Below are 26,613 nucleotides of genomic sequence, written 5' to 3'. Positions count from 1 at the left end.
GCCATCAGAGTTCCCAATCAATTCACAATGGGCGGTCCAATGGCTTGTTTTAAGCTGTCACCAGCAGGTTTTACTTTACTTGCCGGTGACGGGCAATATACAAAAAATAAAGTGAGGGGCAATATTCAAAAAATAAAGAGAGGGGCAATGTACAAAAAATAAATAACCACCACATCACAAGAGAAAACTCACAAGTTGAGGGGGTCATTAGTTTTTCATTTTTCAAATAAATTCCATCTTTGGGAGTTTGTTTAAAAAAAAAAAAATCTCTGTAAAAGTTTGATGGGCAGCAAACATTTACAAAATTGACAGAACCTGAAGAGATGGCAGCTCCTCTCAATGTTGAGAGTTGTCCGCAGGGTTAGTGAACAAGTCTAGACTTGGCAGGCGCAGGATCCCGGAATGATGGAGGCAATGTCATCTGCCATCCTGACGGAGTATTCAACATCAGCCAGAGTCAAAATAAGCCCCTATATTTCTAGTGCATGCACAATGTACGCAAGGATTCCTCCCAACCATCACTGTTCCCCTACGAATTAAGTACTGTGACTAATTAAGATCTGAAGGCATGCAAACGTATGTGCTATATTTGTCACAAATGCTATCTCGGTTCCTTGAAGGATGCCTCGATCGGGTATGGCGAAAGCACCAGGAATCTGCACTGTCATGCCAATTGACACTTGCACACCGCACCGCAGTCCCATCATATCCGGCGGGAGAAGTCACAGCTGGAGCACATAGCAACGCCTCGCAATGCTGGAGAGCAATCACTGGGGAAGAAGTTTCCAGATCAGTGTGGTGCTGGGAAGGCATCAATCAGAAAGAACACAATAGCTTCACTTTTCATACAATCGATCGACTGCCTGCTCAATAAAAACAAGTCAACATAAAATGAGAGCACTTCTTTTTATTTATTTTTTAAGGAAATGTATTTGCTTTTCCACAAACGAAGTAGTAAGAAAAATATGTACAACACAAATATTTCTTGACATCACTCTGCCTCTGTCTTAGCTCTTTTGGAAACCGGAATACTTTCATCTTTATCTTGCTCTCGAGTAGGCTTTTTCTTTGTGTACACTATACCGAATGCAGTTTGTCGTGTTTCTGTAGCAATGAAAACATTCAAACAACAACATTAAAATAAAAAGGAGCCAATAGGATAATTAGACATTTTGCAAATCATTTAGAGTACGCCAATGAAGAGGACATTGTGATGTGTAGTAACTTTATTATATTGCGTTTGCCACCTCGGTCTCCTAGCACATTCGTCAACGTGTTAATCCTCAACTTGAGTGGTATTTAACTCATCGACCTCGGACGATGAAAAGTTAAATCAGCTTTGCTAGAATTCAGATCAGTGCTTTGTGTTCTGAAGTCACACCAAAGACCAAATTATAATTAAATTAGACAAGAGGCGAAATCTGTAATGTGTTTTGTAAAGATAAGGGCAAAGAAAACGGTGTTCAAAGAGTGGCAGACGTGCCGTCCTCGTAGTGACAGTTCAGTGGCACTCTAATTAGAGCTGACCGGACATCCCCCCCCACTTTTTGGCGCATGTCTAACTGCCCTACTCTGAACTCGGCTCATATTCATTACCAAAGTTTGTTTTAATATATGGCGTTTGTAATGGAACACATACCCTTGGGCTGAATAGTTACCATGAAATACTGTGATGAGAGTGTTGGTCTGGGACACTGTCAAATATTTAATATGAATGTGAAGTATGACGTGTTTTGAAATTTGTATACTGGTGTGCAGTTTTTAGGGCTTTGATTTGAATGAAATACACTCAAAGAGTGAGGTGACATAAGACACCGTCCTCTCCAGGAAATACACTGCTCAGTTAGTGAAACACTCATAAGTACGAGGCAATCGTGGTTAAGTCATTTCAACGGCAAACGGTTTGGGGAAGATTTCAAATCAGTCGAACAACCGTATTTTAATATCTGCGAACAACTGTGCAGACCTGGTGTTTCTGGGTGGAATTCAAAACAGAATTCTCATTTCCATAAAAACTAAAAAATCAAATTTTAAAAACTGCGCATTTTTTATATGCACTGTTTAATGAGCGTAGATCAAATCCAGAGACCAGTGCTCCAAGACAACTGCTGAAAGATGTACAGACGCTGCCAAAATGTATGTCAAAGCGGGAGAGCCAACAGGATTGCTTCAACAACCAGTTAGGATCTGGTTTTGCATGGTTAAAGAATCTTTTGAGTGAGGGCAGTGTATAATTCGAGATACAGAGACTTAAATTATAAACAGACATTGGCATAGTCAATCGGTCTCGGCAATGCAAGTGCTTAATTATAGAGATGGCGTGGGGCATTGTGGTAGAGAATCAACCATTTAGCATGTAGGCTGTTGTCAAAGGCTAGCAAATACCTAAAAATAATTGTGCATGCCGCAACGGATGAGTGCGGTCTTTTTTTATTTGGGACCGTTATGAAACTGGAAACTTTATAAACCTTTTTGTTCGGAAGTGTAAACAAGAAGCAGCAGGAAATCAGGAGCCCATAGGAGGGAGCTACGGGGAGAGGGGAGGTGGGAAAAGAACAAACCACAAGTAAACCCCCGTGAACCAAAGTACCCCCTTTTTCAGCAGTAGGTGTGTGGATAGGAATGATGCCAACACTGAATGAGTAACAGAAGCAGCCAACACCTTTTTACAGACACAAACAGCATCAGCATAATGAGTAACAAAAGGAGTCAAGACGTTCGCACAGCCACAAAGAGCATCCCCTCCATAACGCCCACACATGGTCTGATGTACTGAGCGGCTGCTGCTTCTCACTTTACACACGCTAACCCACGCTATCGCTATGTTCACCTACAACAGCTTCCGAGTGTTGGCCTTGGCTATGCTCACTTTGACTTACTCCATGATGAGGCCGGGGTCCATCTTCCCTGAACCCCCTGCCAGTAAACGTCAGACGAGAAGTTGTCCATTACTGCCAGCACTAGTATGTAAGTCACAACGTGCAATGGAACACTACCCAAGAACCGGATGAGCATGGATAGCTTTTCCGGTCACTGGTATGCTGCGAGTTCTAGTCACATATTTTTCGGAGCTATGATGTGGCAAGCAGGAGGCCTAATGGGCCTACAGCACCTCCGGAAAGGTCCTTTCTGGAGTCCTCGGAAGCAGAGATGCCCATTAGGGCATGAGCACTGGCTGCAGAGCTAGAGTTTGGGGTGGGTGGGGGGTTCATATGGCGACCAGAGATCATCACCAGATACACCCGGGGACAAACAATGAGCCCAGGTAGGACAGGCTGGCTAACATGGTACAAGGTAGGCATTATCTGAAGTGGCTCCTGAGTGTTGGCCACGGGTATCTGCACCTTGACTTGCTCCATGTTGAGGCCAAACTTCCAAATCATTCCTGGAGTCTAGAGGCCACAACTCACCCCCTTCCAGCTCATCCTTGCATATGCTCCACAACAGGCAACGGGTAAATCACAGCCCTCCTCTGACAGACTTGCAAACAGTGTCTTTTTAAGTAATTTTCATTTCGGCCATGAGAGTATTATTTGTCACCCATTTACCATGGATATTAATGTAGAACCACGTGTGGAGTGCGTGATGAAGAGACTGCCTCCGCAGCACCTCTTTAAGAGTGCACCTAATAATCAGTTAATGAACTCCAGGCTTGGGACGTCACCTGGTAGTCCTCTTCTGAAAGGGATGGCCACATCAGCTCAGCTTTGCTATTGTGTGGAAGCTAAGGAGGATGCAGGAGCTCTGCTGCATGCGACATCCGCAATGGAGGTTATGATTCACTTCATGTTGCAGTAGTAGAATTGTTTCTTAAATGGTAATAGACAGCATGACTGGGGCTGGGGGGTGGGTTAAGGGGCTATGGGGATTAGAAGTTTTATTTCTGTTTGTTTGTGGTGAAATCAGGCATGGTGTGATCACCCCTGAGACCAATAAAAAAATAATAATGTTGGTAATGACATGTATTAGTTTATATTGATAAAGCTGTTCGATTTGTGTGTGAAGAGGCTCCTCTCGAGTTTATTTTAGCAATGGTGCGGGTAGTCATGCACGGCGTGACACCCTGGAGACAAAATAAAACAAGAGTGTAACTGACACACGTTTGCTCCAACTAACCTGTGCGGCATGTCCTGTAGTGCGGCATGTCCTGTAGTGCGGCAAGTCCGGCTTAGTGAGAAAAGCACGAGCACTCTCTACAGTGCTGTAAAACCAAATATATAAAGTCCTGAAAAAATTTCCTAAAATGGCCACTGTGTATGAATAGTAGTACTTGGTCCCTACTCTCGGGGAGGACTAAAGATGGGAATAGGCATGATGAACGTATGCCACGGACAAATGGGGAGAAGGAATAACGGAGCAACGTGGGAGCCAGCAAATGGCAAGCCTATGGCAGTCCTGCTGAGTTCACCATATGGGTGGTCTGTATCAATCCAACCCGTTGCTCACACCAAATCTCGTAATATTATCCAATCCTCCACAAGTGTGGTCGATCAATTTCTGCTAATCCTTATTGGAAATCTTGTTTCATTTCGCGGGATGGGTTTGTGCAGCTGAAGTGCCAATACAAGGGGAATTGGCCCAAATCCCACATATGGCAGGAACTTTTATAGGAGGATTAGCGGAAATAGATCGACAGTTGTAGAGGATTGGATAATGTAACAGTCAACACAGCAGGACTGAGTGGAGATTTCTTTTTTTACATATCCGGATTGGGGAATTGAATAATGAAATTGAATGTGCCCTGAAAAAGTCTATCTCTATGGATAAACGTGTTGGCCGTCTTCACTGTAAAATTGTGACGTTTTTAAGAAAAGAAGTGAAGAATTGAATACATTCTAGATTTTGAACAGGCCTTTTTATTCATATGATACTACTAATGTGGTGCACCTCTATCTTTTATTACTTTATTGTTTTAAAGGTTGCACCTTGGCAGAAGGCGAGTTTAGTGAGTGCACGCAAATGGAAATTGAATTGTTGACATCTACCTTTTAGGTGTCGCTGAGTCAGCGCGCATGCGCTGCTCAGAGAGACATTTAGTAGGTGACTTTTCAAAGTGCTGCTGGCTGGCGTCAAGCCAGCATTCACACGAGCGTGCACCCGCCAGCTTTCAGCCCCATGGCTTTCCTTTGCCTGCGCGCACCGCATACCACTCGCCAGCCTTCTTTTGCCAGGGCGGACGCGGACAGACACACACAGACAGACAGACACACACGTTTCTTTTCTCTCTCGTCCTCACTTCTCTGTCCTCACTCTCCCTCTCTCTTCTCGCCCACTCTTTCATTTAATCCTCATTTCTATACTTTTATCTCCACTCTCTTCCGACCATCTGTCCTCCTAACAATCCACCCTCCCCGACATCTTCCCTCTACTTCCGCCTCGCCGTTCCCTCTCACACCCTAGCCCCTCCTTCCCCCATGCATGCGCCCTTTCCTTCTCACTGTCACGATTCTCCCTGATCACACGCCTTGAATATAGAATCACCCCCTGGGATTTGGATGCTTACTAAAGTAATGTGCTAAAAACTGCCAGGTTTTCCAGTCGCCCATCTCTTGGTTCCCTCGCCTCACTTAGTTGTAGAGGAGCAGAGTAGTTTCCCACAGCGGAGCCTGCGGGCTTTTACACTGGACTCACCCTACCAGGATGCCAGCCACCTGAGAACTAAAATCCGCAATGTTCTTGGAAGGCCAGACCCAAGTCGGACAACTTTTGCCGTCGTGCGGGTGAGCGCACCACTACTATTCTCTAATGGCGGTCTCTTTTCCCAAGCTTCAGCAGGGATCTTTTCACTCTAGTGTTGTCATCCCGGAAGCTCCGCCCTTTATAAACCTGACGGTGCTTGAAATAAAGGATGTATTTTGGGCGCTCTCTCTTTTGCCCAGGACGCGTGCCCGCTTAAACTTCTGTCTCAGCTGTAAGTTACTTTCCAGAAATACCGCGCCGCTGTATTCAAGGCACAGGACATTGGTGTTTTCAAAATAATTTTTTTTTTTAACAGTTATTTTCCTTGAGCATTTCTGCCTATCTAGGAGTTGCACCAGCCTCTTACTTAAAACAACATTTAAGTACTACTGTGTTCGCATTCATTACTCTACTTCCAAAACACTATACTATGTTTGTTCACTTGCCAAATGTTAGCCATACTTTGCAAAGAGCAGAAATCACGCAGTTCTTTTAGGATTCCAGCGACCTCAAAACTATATCCCTCATCTTAGAATCAGTCTACATGGTTTCACGTTACGTTAAGAATCATGAAAGAATTGCTCTTATTTAGAAAAGTGTGAGTGAGAAATAGTTCCGGTTTTGTGCTTCAAAAATAAACCACCCTGTTAGCCATCATGGGGCAAATTCAGTGAGGAATAGTGAATCCTTGCTGACATGGGCATGTTCCCAATATTTCTGTTGATTTGCTTTATCATGAGGAAGTCTCAAAACAAACCTTGTGTGATTTTAAAACTATGGCAGTCGTCGTTTGTTTTTGAGCTTATCAGCCCTAAAACTCAATGATCAGATTATCCGAGCACAGAGGGTTAGTTACATTCTTCATACGAAATCATGCCATTCCATAGACCAATGGAAAACACGGTATTTGGAGCAATTGTACCACCTAACGACGAACAGGGCTTTAAGGATGAACAAACATTGGCATAGCCAATAGGTCTCGCCTTTGGGACCTTATAAGTGTTTAGCCATGCAACAGTTGATGCTGTTGTACCAATGATATTGTGCTGCATAACTAAATACTTATAAGGTCCCAAAGGCCAGACCTATTGGCTATGTCAATGCTTGTTGGAACATGGGATAGGTGCGGCAATCTATGGTCGGCTGCCTGTTTTCTTTGGTGAGATACCCATGCAAAACCTTCTCCAGAGGTAGGCCTGTGAAATGAATTCACACTAAGAAGTCCTGCAGGACAGAACTGGCAAAGTGCCCGTCCCGACAGACCGTACTCTCCAGGCAGTGGTGCTTGGTAAGCGTGTGCAAAGATGCCCATGTTGTATCCTGACAGATGTCCCGGACCGGAACTAAGCATGCTAATGCAGTAGTTGCAGCGTTGGCCCCAGTGGAATGAGCATGCGAGCACTCACAGGTTTACTTCTTAGCCTACGCAGAGCACATTTGGATGCAGAGCTCGATCCATTGAGAGATGGTCTGTTTCTGCACTGCCTTCTCTTTCTGGGCTCCGACATACCCCCAAAGAGTTGATCCTTCACCCAGAACTCTTTTGTGCAGTCAAGCAAGACCAACAAAGCTCATTTTAGGAGAGACTTTTTAGTCACTCCTCTTTTTTAGAGGGATAAGGTGGAGCATAAAAGATAGGCAGGGTGATAGACTGGCCTACATGAATGGGGTCCCTACCTTCGGTAGGAAGGATTCACGAATTCGGAGGATCAACTTGTTCGGGTACAAAGTTATAAAAGAATGATGTGCCAAACCCACCTGCAACTCGTTAACCCTGCTGGCAGCTGTTATTGTCGCGAGAAAGGCTGTTTTGATGGTAAGCAGTCTGATTGGACAGATTTAGAGCGGTTCGAAGGGAGATCACATCAGGAAAGTAAGAAGCAGGTTGAGGTCCCGATGAGGCATAATGAAGGGGACTACAAGGAACAAATGTTGAAGACCTCTCAGAAACCTACTTAGAATAGGGGACTTGAAAAGAGAAGGCTGATCTGGCAACCGTAGAAATGCTGATATGACAGACAAGTAACCCTTCAATGAAACAGAACCTGAGAAAGATGAGCAGATAGAGGGTCAATCTGATTTTCTGCACACCACGCCACAAACTTGGCCCAACGACAGGCATACACTGTTTTAGTAGAGGGACACCTAGCTGCCAAAATCACATTACAAACTTTGGACAGAAGGTCAAAGGCTGTCAACTGTCACAGATCAATCTCCACACATGAAGGCTGATTGTTTATTGGTCTGGGTGCAGAACCCTCCCCTGCAACAGGATCCTCCCAGCCTGATCAGAGGCCCGATGGATACGCTGAACAGCTCATGGTACCAGACTTTCCGTGCTCAATACGGCGCCACATGAATACCTTGAGCCTGGCCATTCCTGATCTTCTTGAGAACTCTGGGCAGGAATAATATTGGAGGAAATGTTTATAGGATTCTGTAGCTCCACTTGAGACAAAAAGTGTCTCAGAGAGAGAGCTGCCTTGGATCCTCCTGTGCGCAGAACTGCTGACATCACGTTCTCTGTGGTGGTCTAACCAAGACTCTGCCCACTTTTGGAAGAGACCATTTACCACCTCCGGATGGAGACGCCACTTGTGAACCACTAGGCCTCAATGGCTAAGTTTGTCTGCCCTGGCTTTCAGAGCACCCGTAAGATTTTTAACTGCCAGGGAAATGCCCTGACATTTCAGCCATGTCCAGAGACCCAGGGCCTCTTGACAAAGGGACCAGCATACCACCTGCCCTGATAGTTGCAGTAGAACAAAACGGTGGTGTTGTCCATGAACACCTGCGATAGGCTCCCCTTGGAGGATATATAGAAAGGCTTTCAATGGCAGCCCGATCGCCCAAAGCTCCATCAGGTTTTTTTTAACACTTTATTTTCAAATAAAGGAAATAATTCACAGTGCATTGCAAAAAAAAGTCGTCATATACATGCCAAGACGTTCCTGACAGTTGTAGCGCAATAGTGGACATCATATCAATCAGAAAAAATTGTAACATCTCAGTCGACACTAACCCCCAAACCTCCCCTGTGACCCCCTCCCGCAACCCCCAATCCAAGTTGGCACACTTAAGGCTGTCCATGTCTTGCAATCGCACTGAGCACTACCCCACCCCTCTGTCCCACACCGCCACATCCTATAGCGGTGTGTCTCCGGGCCTCATCTTCAGCCCACCCCCTCGGGCACAATGCAACTGCCTGCCTGTGAGTTTGAAATCTGCTTGGCTGCATCCAGATGTGCCCTCAGTGGACCCCAGATGTCTCTGGGGTGGGATGACGATGGCAGGATGCTGGCATGTATTTCCGCCTGAGTGTTGCAGCACGTCAGGCTAGTCATCCAATCCTGCAGTTTAGGGGACGTCTTTCTGCCCCAATGAATAGCCACCTCCCTCTTTGCCAACAGCAGCCCAAGGGAGGCCAACTTCGTAACTTTCTTGGGAATCTGGACTGTATACCCCAGGAGGGCTATTTCAGGGAGGGGGACAAGTGGGATACCAATAATCTTCCCCAGGGTCTCATGCACTGCTGCCTAGTAGGTGTGTAGTCGAGGTAAGACCAGGCCAAATGCAGGAAGTCAGCATGCGGGGAAGCACATTTTAAACAAGTGTGTGGCTTGGAAGCGTCAATCTTATGGGCCATGGCAGGTGTAAAATTGGCGCGACGAAGGCATTTCAAATGTAATAACTTATGCCAACTGTTGAGTGAGATGTCCCTGGTAGCCTCACAGCACTTTGCCCATTGTTTATCTGAGATTGGCCCTCCCGTGTCCGTTTCCCACTCCAGCCTAAGCTTGGAGTCATCCACAGGGAGCATCTGAGCACAAGTCCTGTACAGTTTGGAAATTAGGCGTGCGCCGCTTGTGTTTCCAAGGATCAAACTTAGTGGGGGGAACAACTCAGGCTCCATAGGATACGTGGGAAACAGCGCGCAACGCGGATATCATTCTGGACATGTTGAAGCGGGTCAGGAAATTGCAAATCAGAGAATCTGTCGTCTTCGTCTAGGGAGAAAACATGTCCCCCAGGAAACAGGTCACCCATTTTCACTATGTCCGAGGCAGCTAACGTACGCCTCATTGTGCCCTCTCCTGTAATCGGGAACCATCTAGCATTGGGTAATGGTAATGCAGAGGAATACAGAATTGCTGCCCCTGTCCGCCTCCTCAACTTTTCCCATGCCCAAGTAGTCGTGGAAACCGTTTGGATGTCACTCCTGTCCTGCGGAAAACCACCCGGCAACACCTCACGCAGCTTGTCAGGGAGAACTAGGTCAGCCTCTGGTTTCAACAAAGGGATATGAGCATCAGGGTGGAACCAAGTGTGTGCATAACGGCACTGTGCAACCAAATAGTACAATTGTAGATCTGAAACATTAAAGCCCCCTTTATCATATGGCAGGGTCAGAATAGACCAGCGGACGCGGGGCCTTTTTCCACCCCAAACCAGTCGGATCAAGAGTGAATGTAGATTGCAAAAAAAAAAAAAAAGGTGTCCGGCAGGGGCACAGGGATATTATTAAAAAGATATAAAAAATTGGGAAGAACCACTATTTTTAGGATAGCCACCCTGCCAGCCAGATATAATGGTAATTTCAGCCAGCTGTCCACTTGTGCCTCAAGTTTTTGGAAGGTCTGGCCATAGTTCAAACGGCTTATCTGAGCCGTGTCCAAATGAATATGGACACCTAGGTATTTCACCGAGTCGCGACACCATTCTAGCGGGAATTCGCAATCCCATGGGACTGTGCTCGCTGTAAGCGGGAATATGATTGACTTGTGCCAGTTGATGCCCATCCCCGAAAACCGGCCAAATCGGATAATCTCCCGTTTCAGGAGAGTTAGATTCAGGTGTGGTTCCCGGACATACAGGATAGTGTCGTCCGCATATAGGGAAAGCTCCATCAGGTTGATGTGAATCTCAGATTCTGCCGGAGACAGAGTCCTCTGATCTTCACCGCATCCAGTTGACCGTCCCAGCCAAGGAATGATGTGTCTGTCAGTACATTTAGATCTGGTTGGGGAAGGGAGAGGGGTCTGTTGCTGACCGTATCGCGGTGCGTCAGCCACCACTGCAGATCTTTTGCCGTTCCCTCAAAGTTCTGGACCATGTAGGAGAGATTCCCCTGATGCTGCGCCGACTGGATGTCAGGTCCCACTGCAGAGCCTGCATAAGCCAACAGGCATGCGTCACAAGCAGGACACCATGGGGCCCAGCAGCCTCAGACTCAGTCTCACTGAAATCCAGGATAGAGGCTGAAATATTCTGGACTCACAGCTAAGGAGGATAGGTCTGAGTTTGCACTGTGTCCAGAACAGCTCAGGTGAAAGGGAGTGTCTGACAGGTAGTCAGGTGTGACTTCTGCTTGTGACCCCCCATGAACTGCAAGTAGCACCTGTGGGCAGGTAGGACGGGGATGTGCAAGTGTGCGTCCTGCAAGTTCAACGCCATCATCCAGTCTCCATGGTCCAGGGCAGACAGAACTTGAGAGAGCGTGAGCATTTTGAATTTCTCTTTTCTCAGGAAGAAATTGAGAAAGTGCAGGTCTAGGATAGTTCAAAGGCCTCCAGGCATTTTGGGCACCAGAAAGTAGCAGGAATAACAACCAGGACCTACTTCTAATACCAGCAATCTCTCTATGGCTCCCTTGACCAAGGCAGCTTCCACTTCCTGGCGTGGTAAGGATATGTGGTCCTCCGTCATCCTGTTGCAAGTACATGGCATGGATGCATGGGCAGTCAAAAAGATGAGGGAGTAATCCTTTTGAACAACCAGAAGAAACAAGCATTCAGATGTTATTGATCTCCAGTGATGCAGGTGATGATGTATCCTGCCACACCCCACTCGGATGTCCATGATGGTCAGAGGGCAAACTAAAGAGGGTTGGAGGCAGCGGCTGTAGAGGGGGTGGTGGGCTGGCTCAACCTCGGTCTACCTGACCCACAGCAGATGTGGGTACTGTGTCCTAGGCCACACAAGTGCTGGGAAGCTTGCTGGCCATGGTGGCTGGGCGGGTACAGACGTGGCTGGAAACCCTTTCCGTGGTCATGAAAGGAACATAAGGTAGATTGGGGTTGGCGAGCGGCCATTGAAAGGCCCAAGGACCTGGAGGTAGCCCTGCTGTCCTTGAAGCGCTCTAGTGTAGAGTCCACCATCTCTCCGAAGAGACGGGAGCCATCAAAGAGCATGTCCATGAGCGTAGGATTGAACATCCCTCGAAAAGCCAATGGTTCTCAACCATGCGTGGAACAGAAGGGCCATCAACTAAATCACTCGAGTCTGTGGTGTCGAGCCCACATCAAATGGCGAACTTAGCTACATCCCTTCTATCAGCAACAGCTTAAGAGTGCATGGCTTGGGCCTCCTCCAGGACCATAGGCAGCACCTGCGCAAACGAGTCCCAGATTGTATGGGAGTATCAGCTCAAAAGACATGTGATGTTCAATGAGCGTAGTGCCAGTCTGGCAGAAGAGACCATACTCTTTCCACAGCTATCCAGCCTCTTGGATTCCCTGTCCAGTGAAGTGGTAGGTAATGCGCCAGGATTTGTTCTGGAAGTGGAAGCTTTAACCGTCAAGCTCTCCAGGGCGGGGTGCTAAGTGAGAAAACTTGGGTCTCATGTGGCAGGGCGATGGCAGCGGGCAATTGTCCTATGCATAGGACAGCATGTGCAGGGCTTGGTCCAGATCCCAAGTAGGACGTTTGAGAGGGCTTCGTTAAAAGGGAGAAGTGGTTCAGATTGGGTGACTCCCCGTTGAAGCACCTACATCAAGACGTTCATTTAACAGTCATGGAAGGGAGGTGAAGGCCCAGGACATCAGCCGCCCTTCTCACCACCATTGTAAATGAGGTACCCTCCTCCGTAGCCATAGTTGGGGAAGAGAGCAAACCAGGGTCTGGAGATGCATCCGCCAGATCCTCATACCAGGTTTTGTCCTTACGGTCAGCCTAATGGCTGGCATTCATAAGGATCCAGCGGCCCCCTCCCTGTCATCACTAAGTACAGTGCCACAGCAATACGGCAATGGCTCCGCTCTGAAGATCTGCCCCAGGTCAGTGCTGTAATAGGCATGGGACGGCGCTGGAATCGGCATGGGACGGTGCTAGAATTGGCGTGGGATGGCGCCGCTTCGGCTCCATGTCAGAGAGGATGATGGAGAAGACGGCGCCAGTGGGCATTGGCATTAGAGCAGGTGTCGGGGAAGGTTGAGGTGGTACGATAGGCGCTATTTCTGATCCATGGGACCGAACCGGGGCTGAGGGCATATCTGCAGACGGAAGACTAATGGGGGCCCCTCCCGAGACCACAGGGCCCGTAAGCGCTCTAGCGGGGATGGGCCACCAAATAGGAGGTGCATGGCCTCACAGAACTCACGCAGCTGGGAGAAGGTCACGCTGCCCCTGGAAATTCTGGGAGGCGCGGAGACAGCCCAGGTGCAGATTCTACCACAGAGCCTGAATGCTGATGCTCCCTCATTTCGTTGGAAGACTTCGATGGACATGGTGAAGTTGAATACCTCTTCGATTTCTTCCTCTTCTTCCTCTTGTGAGACTTACCCAAATTTCCTGACGACTTTGACAAAGAATAGCTCCCTGACTGATCTCGGAACCTACCTCTCGATCGAGACCGTCACAGCGTCACACATCGAGGAGCTTGAGGGACCGCTCCCTTGGGGTACATGGCGTGGCAATCAGCACAGATTTTCGGAGCCACGCTCCTGGCATTCGAGATGTACTGAACGTGGGTCTGTCAACATTTGTTGATAACAGGTGCCACATGGCTTGAATCCAGCTTCCCTAGTGGACATACCTGACACACTAGAAGACAAGTCTCACAAAAAATCACTACAAAAATTAGACAAGCATTGGCATAGCCAATAGGTCTCGCCTTTGGGACCTTATTAAGTGTTTAGCCATGCAACAGTTGCATAACTAAATACTTATAAGGTCCCAAAAGCGAGACCTATTGGCTATGCCAATGCTTGTTTCAGTTTATTACTACTCTGTAGTAATGGCGGCACCAGTGCTTTAGCTTAAACATCTTAAGCTAAAGTCGGGTGCCGAGATTGCTTCAAAAGTAAAGAATTGTCTATTTCTTTACTATTGAAGCAATCTCAGCACCAGACTTGAGCCTAAGATGTTTAAGCTAAAGCACGGGTACCACCATTACTACATAGAAGAAATAAACAGGATGGCTCACGGAGAACATCAAAGCGGCTGTGAAAGTGAAAGTGATCTTGATCAAACATCAAAGCGGCCGTGCGGCCGTGAAAGTAATAGCGATCAAACACGGCGCAAGCGCGCCCGCGCACATGCACTGTAGCTCTAGGCGGGCCATGGTAGCACTTTTTGGAGCCCTCACAAAAAGTCTCGCCAGACCAGCGCATGCGCTGGGTCAGGCGAGACCTAAAAAATGGTCAGTAAAAAAAGACTGGGGGTAGCTCTTCTGATCTGCACTGATTGGAGCACAAAGAAAACAACTGACGTCAGCACGCAGAGTTGGCGCCTATATAGGCACCACACACTACACTTCTAGCCCCAGACACTCCACATGTGACCAAACAACCCCTACCAGCATGCAGGGGTACTCCTCATTAAAAATACCCAGATCCAGTGTGATGCCTGGGGCAATTCTAAGGTACGGAATCTGCGGCTAGAAGTGTCTATCAGATATTGAGGAACTGAGACTCCTGGGGGAATTCTGTAACAGGTGGTTGAGAAAGTTTAAACGATGCAAAAACTACTACACATTTGCTCGTGCTGGTTTGGAAACACATTATTCAAGTACACTTACCAGTGTGTCCAAGCTTCTTTACACTGGTGGCAAACAGGAGCAGGTCAAACCACGCAGCGTTGCAGTTGTTGCTAGCTAACATTGCTGGATCATTGCAGAACACATTGTGACAAGCTAAGCCACTACCATAATACAACATTCCTATGTGGTGTTTAAGAAAAAGGATTTGCATAATATGTAGTGTGCTTAAAATAAAGTTTCACTGGAGCAGGCAACCAAGGTTGTTTCTCAGCCTTTTGGATTGACTTGTGGATGGGCAAAAGTAGCTGCCATTGAAAACTGAAGCACAAGAGCGATTGGCCTTTTGATAATTTCGCAGGTGCGCTAGAATAGTAGCAATGGGAAAACAATAAAGTGTTTAAGCAGAAGTGATGAAGGGTAAGAAAGAGACCTGCAGTTGAATGCTGGTGATACATACACACACACACACACGTACGTGAGACGTTTAAGAATAAATTGAGCACGTACTGAGATCAGCAGTCATCAAAGCCATTTCAAGTTATGAGCTTCTAACGTATATTGATCCACGGCCTACAACTCTAAAGCCACAAATCATCAAGGGTATAAAATGAGTTTTTCTTCATTTTTTTATTTGTAAAAGAGGCCAAAAACGATAGATAGATAACTGCATATTAGTTCTCTTTTTGTGGTACTTTACGTTTCTCTATTATCCAATGTACCTTTCTTCTGTTACGTTATTAATGAGGATGGACAGTATAAAACACCACCATGTATTCTTCAGGTTGCTGGATAACCCCCGCTGGACTGGAAATTGTAGTACCCAGTATTTTTAGCATATGTAGATGTTTTAGAAGGTGAGAAATGCTTTCCACACAGGAAATTATCCCTATTCAAAGACTGCTTGAGTGGCAAGGGACTAGAGGAATTAAATAATCTTCCACCTTTAGAACATCCGGGCAAAATGTATGCATTTGAGGACATTACATCAGAGAGACAGCCCTAACGTAAGTTGTGTCATGTCTCGGAGAGATTTACATTTTATCATAAAGTACAAAGTAAAGATGAAGCCATTGAGGACTGTGTCGCAGCATTTGGAACTTTGCCAATGTGATTTCGAAACAACCAAGTGCATGTTGACAAAAAAGTAAAGAAAGTCCAGGAGAGACTATGGACGGGCTACCAAATGACACTGAATGCTACAGTGAACATTGCTAAGGACATTGAACAGTCTGAGAAATAGTGCAGGAGATTAGAGGGCGTAGTGAACTGAATGCAAATACATGTAGGAATATAGAGTCTGTTTCTGGAATTAATCTTATAAAAGGGGCACATTACAACAAAAGTGAATATGCAATTTAAGACAAAAACTACAAATTCATGTTTCCATTATGAAAGCGTCCATCACATGGGAAACTTCAAAAGGTGCCCAGCCACAGATAAAACTTGCAACTGCTGTAAGCGTAAGGGACATTTTGGTAAGGTATGCAAGTCTAGTATAGGGAACAAAGTAAATTTCATCACGCCCAATGAGGAATAGGTGGATGAGCTCAACCTCAATAGAGTAGTGTGTGTAAAAGAGTACATCTAAAGGATTCTCTAGGTGTGTAGTGGATCGAAGAAAATTATGGTCGATTTTTGTGCCTGTTAAAGTATCATAAGTCAATCAATAATGGAAAACACCTGGAGAGAATTATGGGCATGGAGGACACACTTCACAACATTGATTTATAAGGATATTTTTGGGCAACATGGAATTTTCCGGTAGAGCAGAAGCATTATAGTGCAGCAAAGTAGGCCTTGGGCACCAAAGCAGTCTTTGGTCAGCAAGCAGGTCAGCAGGGCAGACTACACAACTGGGCAGTCCTCCTGGCAGAGTCCACAGGTTCAGAAGTGATTTGAAGAGTTGGGTTGGACAGTTCACTACTTATACCTGGTGCCCAATCTGAAGTGGGAGAACCATCCTCCCCCTACAGAGGTGTCTGGAATTTCCTTACTCCATGCCCTGGCCCGAGCTTGTCTGGGGACACAAAAGACTAGTGTGAAACACTTTGTAAGTGTGCTGAGGCAGCTTCTGTCATGTGCAAGTGTGGTAGGTGACATCCCCCCCCTTCATCCTAACAGAGATGGCCCTTGCTTACAAATATTCCCCTTTGTCTTACTACCAGCAAGGTAGAGTCATGTGACCACAGGATACAAGCACCAAATGGTTGGGATAAGAAAATGCAAACTTTCTAAAAATAATACAACAATTACCCTTGCTGATAATTATTTTGTCCACACATTTCGACAATTATCAAGTTTTTAATTATCTTGGCCTTAAAGTTATTTCCATAAACCTTTAGTTATTTTAGACAGTAAACATGTACACTTTCCATATTCTTTGGACAACACTGCCACACTTTTGTCAATGTGTTAAGCCCACATATGTAAAATAACAAGGGACATAAATCATACATAAAATTAATATCAAAACACAATACATTAAACACAAATGCATTATACTGGTCATCAATTCAAGAAATAGATGGAGTTGTCCCCAAAAAGAGAACTCCTTATTTTAGCACAATTAGAGGGGTTGTAGTACCTTTTGATTTAGATAGCGCTAATCTTCCAATAATCCTTTTAGGACAGCATTTGTGTGGTTATGAATTACCACCAACTCCCTTGTGCAACAAGGTTAATACATTTCAAATTCCCCTTATTTTGCGTAATCCTCAGGACCAAGACTGGTTTCTGGACTGATGCTTGTGTAAAATCATGAAAAACTGTCATTTCAGATAAGGGCTGTGTCTTATTTTCAGTTATTACTGGCATTTACATCTCCTTTTTTCTCAAAATGGCTTCAAGCACTTCAAGCCATTCATGGGATTTTTCATTAGTCTCTCGCCTTATTTTAAAATTTTAGCTAGCAGCCACTGTCCTTTTCATGAAGAAAAAGAGATAAAACTGGAGTACCATCTTAGTCTAGATTCACTTACCGAGACTTTTTTTAGGGAGTCGCGAACAAAGATCAAGAGGAAGATACAGAGCTATAAATCAACCATGGAAAATGCGCAAAAGACGACAGTATTACAAAAACCAACAAAAACATCAATTTGTCACCAAGGATTCTTACTTCTGAAGAAACATCTATTATGGGACTAGGGCTATCATTTGTACCTTCAGTACACATGGACTATGAAAGTTAAAAACTGACTCTCAAATTTTTTAAGAAAAATTTGCGTAAATGTTTTCTTTTCCAACCGCGAATACCACCGTGCAGAACCATCATCAGGTCTATGTAACAAATCAAACTCCAACCCACCACAAAATACAATTCCAAAAGAAGTAGTAGTATTTAAATAAGTAGTATTTTCCGCCATAGATCAATGTGGAAAAATAAAAAGATTTTTGTAAAAAGAAAATTAAACAAACAAAAAGCACTGCAAGATCTCAAAACTGACAAAACAATTATTAAACAGGCGGATAAAGATTGTGCAGTGGTGATTTGGTCAAAGGAAAACTACATCAAGGAGGGGCACAGACAAATATCAGACCTAGAATTTTACTGCAAAATATCGGCAGATCTGACTAAGAACATCCAAGGAGAAATTTGACATTTTACAAGAAGCATTTGAGAGAGATTACATTGGCCTAAAAGAATTAGAATTTTTGAAAAAGTGAATCCAGGAATCCCAGTCATGTACTTCCTACCGAAGATGCACAAAAATGAAAAGAATCCCCCACAACGACCGATCGTCTCAGGGTGGGACTCAGTTTTGGGACCAATCTCCCAATATGTAGATACTTTTTAAAACCATGCATTAAGGAGGTACCATCATATCCAAGGGATGCAATGCATTTCATCAATAAAATTGAAGGGTTCCAATTTGATTCTAGTAGACAGTGGTTGGTCACATTTGTCAGTTTCCTTATATACACACAGGCTTCATCTTTCAAATAAAGGGGACCACCATAGGTAGTTGTTTTGCACCGGAAATAGCTGTATTGTATGTGGCACTCTGTGAGGACAAATTTATATACAACAACACTTTTCAAAACATAACGTAACAAAATGGCTCAGACTTATTGACAACATCTGGGGCATATGGACTGATGATGAAGAAACCCTTAAACAACTCCATAGTTGTTTGAACACTAGAGTCCCAGAAATCAAATTTAGCATGTCAAAACATTAAAATACTCTCACATTTATAGACGTACAAGTGAAAGTAATTAACCCCTCCAGTGCCCATGACGAGCTGGACTCGTCATGGAGCACAGTCGCGCTGTGCCCATGACGAGTCCTGCTCGTCATGAGGCATTCCTTGGGGAATCCCTCTGGTGCGGGCACCAGAGGGATTCCCTTTTAGTGAAAATAGCCTCGGGACCTGGGGAAGAGCTTCCCCAGCTCCCGAGGCCCCCCTCCCTTTCACTGTAATGACGATCGGCGCGTCATTACAGTGAAAGTGAAACTGAAATGAGCCAAGAGGCGTGCTCAGGGGGCTATCTCAGCCCCCTGAGCCCGTAGAAAGACGGGAGAGGTATCGTTGGAAAGGGGAGAATCTCCCCTTTCCAATGGTCCCCAGTGGATCCCTGCTTGGGGATCGCCACAGGAGGGCGATCCCCAAGCAGGGATCCACCCACTAGACACCAGGGAGGGGGGAGCGGCCCCTTGGGCAAGGGCCTTTGCTCCCCCCTGGTTATTTTGTTGCAATTTAGTCTTTTTGCCCCCCCTGGGGGGCAGATGGGGGCATTAGCCCCCAATCTGCCCCCGGGGGGGGGGGGCAAAAAGCCCACTAGACACCAGGGAATTTTTTTAGAAATAAAAATAGGGGTGGGGGCTGCCCAAAACGGGCAGGCCCATGCCCCCACCCCACCCCACCCCCCAATTACTATGGGGCATTGGCCCCTAATCTGCCCCTTCGGGGGGGGCAGAAAGCCCACTAAATACCAGGGATTTGTTTTTAGTTTTTTTTTAGGGTGGGGGCTGCCCGCAACGGGCACGCCAATGCCCCCGCCCACCCGCCACCATTACAGCCTTTCTGCCCCCCCGGGGGGGCAGATGGGGCATCGGCCCCCCCGGGGGGGGGGGCAAAAAGCCCACTAGGCACCAGGGAATAAAAAAAAAAAAAAAACAGAGGTGGGGGCTGCCCAAAACGGGCAGGCCCATGCCCCCACCCAATTATTACAGTCTTTCTGCCCCCCCCGTGGGGCAGATGGGGCATTGGCCCCCAATCTGCCCCTTCGGTGGGGCAGAAAGCCCACTAAACACCAGGGATTGATTTTTAGATTATTTTTAGGGTGGGGGTTGCCCGAAACGGGCACACCAATGCCCCCACCCACCCGCCACCATTACAGCCTTTCTGCCCCCCCTTGGGGGCAGATGGGGCATTGGCCCCTAATCTGCCCCTTCGGGAGGGGCAGATAGCCCACTTGACGCCAGGGATTTTTTTCGCGCAATTGTTTTTAGGGTGTGGGCTGCCCGAAACGGGCACGCCAATGCCCCCACACCCCGCCACCATTACAGCCTTTCTGCCCCCCCTGGGGGGCAGATGGTGCATCGGCCCCCAATCTGCTCCCTCAGGGGGGCAAAAAGCCCACTAGGCACCAGGGAATAATAAAAAAAAAAAAAAACAGAGCTGGGGGCTGCCCAAAACGGGCAGGCCCATGCCCCCACCCCACCCCCCAATTACTACAGTCTTTCTGGCATTGGCCCCTAATCTGCCCCTTCGGGGGGAGGGGCAGAAAGCCCACTAAATACCAGGGATTCGTTTTTTTTTTTTAGGGTGGGGGCTGCCCGAAACAGGCACGCCAATGCCCCCACCCACCCGCCACCATTACAGCCTGATTTTTTTCAGCTAGATTTGAGGTTTGCAGGGCATTCTGGGTAAGGAAACGTTGGGGGATCCACGCAAGCCATACTTCCCTGGAATCCCCCGATGTCTAGTTTTCAGAAATGTGTGGGTTTGGTGGGTTTCCCTAGGTGGCCGACGAGCTCCAGGCCAAAACCCAAGTGACCCCCTTGCAAAACCAGGTCGTTTTGAGACAGGCAATTTTCATGTCGCCTCACTACGTTGTGGGCCCTTGCCTGTCGCATGTACTTGGGCCTCCCACACGAGTGAGGCACCGTTGTTATCGGGAGACCCGGGGGAACGCTGGGTGGTAGGAAATTTGTGTCAGCCCGGTGATGCCACAACTTTCCCACACAAAAATGTGTCAAAAAGGTGATTTTTTCAGCTAAATTTGAGGTTTGCAGGGCATTCTGGGTAAGGAAATGTTGGGGGAATCCATGCAAGCCATACCTCCCTGGAATCCCCCGGGTGTCTAGTTTTCAGAAATGTGTGGGTTTGGTAGGTTTCCCTAGGTGGCCGCCGAGCACCGGGCCAAAAACCCAAGTGACCCCCCTTGCAAAACCAGGTCGTTTTGAGATAGGCAATTTTCATGTCGCCTCACTACGTTTTGGGCCCTTGCCTGTCGTGGGTACTTGGGCCTCCCACACGAGTGAGGCACCGTTTTTATCGGGAGACCCGGGGGAACGCTGGGTGGTAGGAAATTTGTGTCAGCACGGTGATGCCACAACTTTCCCACACAAAAATGTGTGAAAAAGGAGATTTTTTTCAGCAAAATTTGAGGTTTGCAGGGCATTCTGGGTTAGGAAACGTTGGGGGATCCACGCAAGCCATACCTCCCTGGAATCCCCAGGGTGTCTAGTTTTCAAAAATGTATTGGCTTGCTAGGTTTCCCTAGGTGCCGGCAGAGCTATGGTTAAAAAACTACAGCTAGGCACTTTGCCAAAAAAGGGTAATTTTTCGCTACAAAATTGAGGTGTGTCCACGTTATGTTTTGCGACGTTTCCTGTCGCGGGCACTAGGCTGACCCACACAAGTGAGGTACCATTTTTCTCGGAAGACTTTGGGGAACGCGGGGTGGGTGGAAATTTGTGGATCCACGCAGATTCCAGAACTTTCCACCAGAGAAATGTATGGAGAATGCGGTTTTTTTGGCAATTTTTTAGGTTTTGCAAGGGATTCTGGGTAACAGAACCTGGTGGGAGGCAGTCAAGTCACCCCATCCTGGATTCCCCTGGGTGTCTAGTTTTCAAAAATGTATAGGTTTGCTAGGTTTCCCTAGGTGCCGGCAGAGCTATGGTTCAAAAACTACAGCTAGGCACTTTGCCAAAAAAGGGTCATTTTTCACAGCGAAATTGAGGTGTGTCCACGTTGCGTTTTGCGCCGTTTCCTGTCGCGGGCACTAGGCCGACCCACACAAGTGAGGTACCATTTTTCTCGGAAGACTTTGGGGAACACTGGGTGGGTGGAAATTTGGGGATCCAAGTAGATTCCAGAACTTTCCACCACAGAAATATGGGGAAAATGTGTTTTTTTTGGCAATTTGTGAGGTTTGCAAGGGATTCTGGGTAACAGAACCTGGTGGGAGGCAGTCAAGTCACCCCATCCTGGATTCCCCTGGGTGTCTAGTTTTCAAAAATGTATAGGTTTGTTAGGTTTCCCTAGGTGCCGGCAGAGCTAGGGTTAAAAAACTACAGCTAGGCACTTTGCTAAAAAAGGGTAATTTTGCATTGTGAAAATGTGGTGTGTTCACGTTGGGTTTTGAGCCATTTCCTGTCGTGGGCACTATGCCTACCCCTACAAGTGAGGTACCATTTTTATCGAGAGACTTAGGGTAATTCAAATTTTCAATTTATCCTATATTTAACTGTTAGTTTCTATAAAAAAACCTTGACGGATCTACACAAAGGACCCCTTGCTGAATTCAGAATTTTGTCTACTTCTCTAAAATGTATAGCTTTCCAGGATCCATTATTGCTTTTGTACCCATTTCTACCATTAACTGGAAGAAGGTCAAAAGCACAAAAAATAGCAAAAATAGGCTATGTCCCAGAAAAATGCCAAAACTGTGTAAAAAATGTTGGGTTTCTGACAAAAATCTGGTATCCCCTAAAAGCTGGGAAAATGGTGATTTCAGCCCCACAAACCCTTTTTTGATAACACTTGCAGGGAAAAACCCAGAAGCTTTCATTTGCAGCCCGTTTTTCCCATTTTCCCCCCAAAAAACTAAATTTTGCTGTATTTTGGCTCATTTCTGTGACCCCTCCAGGGGAATCCACAAACCCTGAGAACCTTCAGAAGCCCCATGATGTTGGAAGAAAATGACGCACATTTGGCGTGGATACCTTATGTGGTCAAAAAGTTACAGGGGCCTCAGCGCGCACTACCCCAAATAGCCAAAAAAAGGGCGTGGCACAGGAGGGGGAAAAGGCCTGGCAGCTAAGTGGTTAAAGGCCAACTAATGACAACACTATCAGAAGCCAACAGATACAAACAACGGCTTACACTTCAGAAGTTTTCACCCTCGAAATCTTAGAGAAAATTTGCCCTGAGAGCAGTTTTTAAGGATAAGACGCAATAGTACAAAAGAAGAGGATTAATTTGAGAATGCTGCTACCCTACAAGAAAAAGGGTATCCGAAAAAACTCCTAATACACTCACTCCAGCGAGAATGGAATACGCCAAGACAGTGCCTCCTAGAAAAGAAGGAAAAACCAATACTGGAAACGCTAGTCTGTGTGTCCACATACTGTCCCCAAATAAACAACTTTAAGAAAATTATTATGAGAAACTGAGACCTAACAAAGTTCAGAACGTGGCTGTGCATGACCACTGTATGCACTAAAGAAGAATGCCAGCATTGGTAGACACTTGGTCAGAGAATATACCCCTCCAGAAACAGTTAAAATGAACTTGAGGCAACACCGGAATATGGCCACAATGGAAGGATACCATAAGTGTGGAACATGAGTGGCATGCAGCCAAATGGTAGAAGGCACAGATTTTAGGATGTGGAATAACAAATGGAGGCACACTGCATTTTTTCAATTGTATCAAAAATAAATATACGTTTTAATCCAAACCGGAGTGTACCAGATTGACTGGCCCCACCAAACACTCGGTCCATGTATGGCATGCCGCCATCAAATGCCTCGGCTGGGATCGCCGGCTGACACTGGGGACTCCTTTATAGGACTCCGAGCAGCGGTAACCTATGAAAATCAGAAGGGTTTGACAAGTGGGACCTTATCGGAATCTCGCACATCAAAGACCTTTGGGGTAAGAACGAAATTAAATCCTTTGCCACTTTGCAACAGCAATTTGATCTAACAGACACAGAACACTTTTGCTACACACAAGCCTGACATGCATTACGATCCCTCCTGCCGCAGGTACCATACTTCCCGAGTCTTCCCCATTGGAGGATAGTCTACTAGACGGCCACCTTCCTGAAAAAGCTATCTCCTTGATATACAAAAAGTTGATAAATAACATGGAAAATCCTCTCCAAACACAGCAGGATAGATGGGTGGGGATGGCATTGAGATGGATGATGAAGAATGGCAGGAGGCAATATCTTCCCCCAGAGTGGTTGCCATTCCAGCGCGACTCAGATTGGTGCTGTTAAAAATCCTTCACAGGATTTACATGACTGGACCCCGGCTGGTGCAGATGGGAAGAGCTGACCGGGGGGGCGGTGGTTCGAAGGGGTTGCGGCCAATTAGGAACATTCATGCAAATTATATGGGAATGTGACCTCATATGTCCCTATTGGCAGAAGGTACACAATATTCTCAATGCAGTACTGACCTCACACCTTCACCCTGAAGCCCGCAGGTGCCCCCTTAATGTGTGGGAGCCTACAGACTTGAATGTTTCTCTGACGCAATAGTCACTCTGGGTTTATTGCTTGCAAAAAGAAATATCGCGCAGCTCTGGGGTGCATCCCACCCACCTACAATGGAGGCCTGGGAAAAAGACCTGGACTGGTGCATGCACAGGGAGAAGACAGTTTATGTGGCTAGGGGCTGCCCCAAAAAATTGACTTGCATAAGGGGCCTGTGGAACTCCTACCATTGCGATATATGCAAACCGCTTTGTAATCTTGAATATGACGATGCCCTTTCCCCGTAGACCTTCCCTATAATGAAAGATTGTCCTTAGCTCTCACCTATTGTCTCCATGATGTATGATTTTGGCAACTTCCTCTGTAACGAATTTATGATGCCAACGTATGTTAATAAAAAGATTTATAAAAAAAATAAAATATACGTTGAAGAGACCAGTCAGGAATTCAGAGAACTAATCCTGGATAAAAACAAAGGCAATAACGGCACCAATAGTCAGTCACTGTCTATTAATGGTACACACTGAAAAATATTTTAAATGGCCAGTCCTAATGGTAGTCGAGCCCAATTTAAGAGACCGACATTTAGGGACAGTTCTTCAACAAAGGGAAGCATATTTAATCTTGCATTTTAATACTACAACTATAGCATTAAACGAGATGTCTGAACTACACCGATTGTAAGGCTGACCAAAAAGAAAATATACAATTCAGAAGGTGGTTCAAGTCTATCCCAACGGCCAATATTTTAAATGCATTCAGCGATCACAGGACAAATAACGCTGCAGATGAGGAGTCCAGCTGGAGAGCAGACGGAAAAGTTTTAATTGAATGGAAAGTAAATAAAAATGCAAGGTGAATTTGTTTGAAGAGGAATTTCCATTTCAACTTTGTAAGCTGACTTGCGCTAATGTGGAAGAAAAGTGCCATGATTCGCAGCATTGTAACAATGAAACAGGATTTTTCGACTGATAACTAATGGAGCTCAGGTTACAAACTGCTTTTAGCCCATAAACTGAAACCTTCCCATTCAGAGAAGAACAAACAAATACTGTGTATACTTTCTCTGTGTCAAGCTTGAAGCCACAGACCAAAAGTAGGAAAAAGCGTTATGTAAACAGACAGGCAGCAGAATGAAAGAAGTGCCTGCCAATGCACTGACATTTACTTATAAAGATTAAAAGGAAACAAATGTTTTCATATTTTTTTCAGTTTAGCACAAAGCTACAGATTGAAGTCGGGAAAGGCTGCATAAGAGAGGCAACTGAGTTCAAGCTGAAAATGAACAATACACACTGTGGCACGGCATGGCAAAGTTCAAAGTAAGCACATTCTTAACAATATATATGTGCAGAAAACTAAACGTCTCAAACATACATTAATTGAATCTAAACTAAGTTGGTACTCAAATGTTATCTCTTTTTAGGTCTCGCCTAGCGAACGCAGTGCATGCGCTGCTTTCGCCTTGGCGAGACTATTGTTGTTGGTTTGGCTAGCGAAGGGAGACAAACCATGTGCGCGCACGGACAGGCGATGTGCACGCGCATGATGTCTCCTCTCTGTTTTACAGGCTCTCAGCGTGCGCTTCATTTTTTCAGTTCGAAGAACAGAACCAAAACAAAGACGGAATTGGGGAAAGAGGGCACTGACAATGAGGTTTCAGTGCGGCGACGTGTTCCCGTGCGAGGGATATGAGTGTGTTCAAACGGTGAGTAATTTTACCTAATTCCAGTTGTGCAAACATGAAAAACAGAACTGGATTTGTTGTTAAATAAAGTGCGCATTACCCTCATTCGCTTTTCTGTGCTCGGATCTCAGACGAGCCCTTTCTCTTCTTCGTTTGCTGATTAACCAGACAGTTTGTCATAAGAAGAAGCACTCCCTGAGCTGTGAATACGTAGTGCTTTCACCTAATATTGTCCGATTACATTAGGCCACACCCACTTGCCTGTCCCGCATAATTATAGCGCAAACTTGAACCAAGGGCATTATCGCGCTTCACATAGAAATCAGCTCCCCTTACACAACAGTTTTTAAGCACAGTGTAACAAAGCGATTTGCACGGAATCACAAGATGCTGCGCCTGAGCCAAGATTCTAACCTAATTACCCAGTTCTAGCATCCGCACCCCTAGCCGCAACGGGTGTGATATTAGGAGATTTGTCATAAGAAGAAGCACTCCCTGAGCTGTGAATACGTAGTGCTTCACCTGATATTGTCCGATTACATTAGGCCACACCCGCTTGCCTGTCCCGCATAATTATAGCGCAACCTTGAACCAAGGGCATTATAGCGCTTCACACGGAAATCAGCTTCCCTTACACAACAGTTTTTAAGCACAGTGTAATGAACTCACCGCCACCACAGCTTCACTTAGGACCACCACGGAATCACTCCGCGCCACCACAGCATCACTCAGCGCCACCACAGCATCACTCAGCCCCACCACAGCATCACTCAGCCCCACCACAGCATCACCTTTGCACTAGTACACCACC

General features: G+C 46.1%; 1 protein-coding gene across 2 annotated transcripts in view; it reads right to left on the bottom strand.

Moving 5' to 3' along the window:
* Positions 1-892: 892 nt before the first annotated feature.
* The window catches only part of RPP30 (ribonuclease P/MRP subunit p30), a 117,562-nt gene continuing 91,841 nt past the window's right edge, over positions 893-26,613 (bottom strand). For both annotated transcript variants that reach the window (XM_085614965.1, XM_085614966.1), the window contains one exon: positions 893-1,104. In XM_085614965.1, the coding sequence (XP_085471091.1) occupies positions 992-1,104 (113 nt within the window). In that variant the 3' untranslated portion in view covers positions 893-991. The remainder of the gene's footprint in view (positions 1,105-26,613) is intronic.

This window comes from Triturus cristatus, chromosome 1_2 (assembly GCF_964204655.1).
Source record: "Triturus cristatus chromosome 1_2, aTriCri1.1, whole genome shotgun sequence".
NCBI classification, from domain to species: domain Eukaryota; kingdom Metazoa; phylum Chordata; class Amphibia; order Caudata; family Salamandridae; genus Triturus; species Triturus cristatus.
Note: the sequence above shows the minus strand (reverse complement) of the source record. Positions and strands in the feature narration are given on the sequence as shown.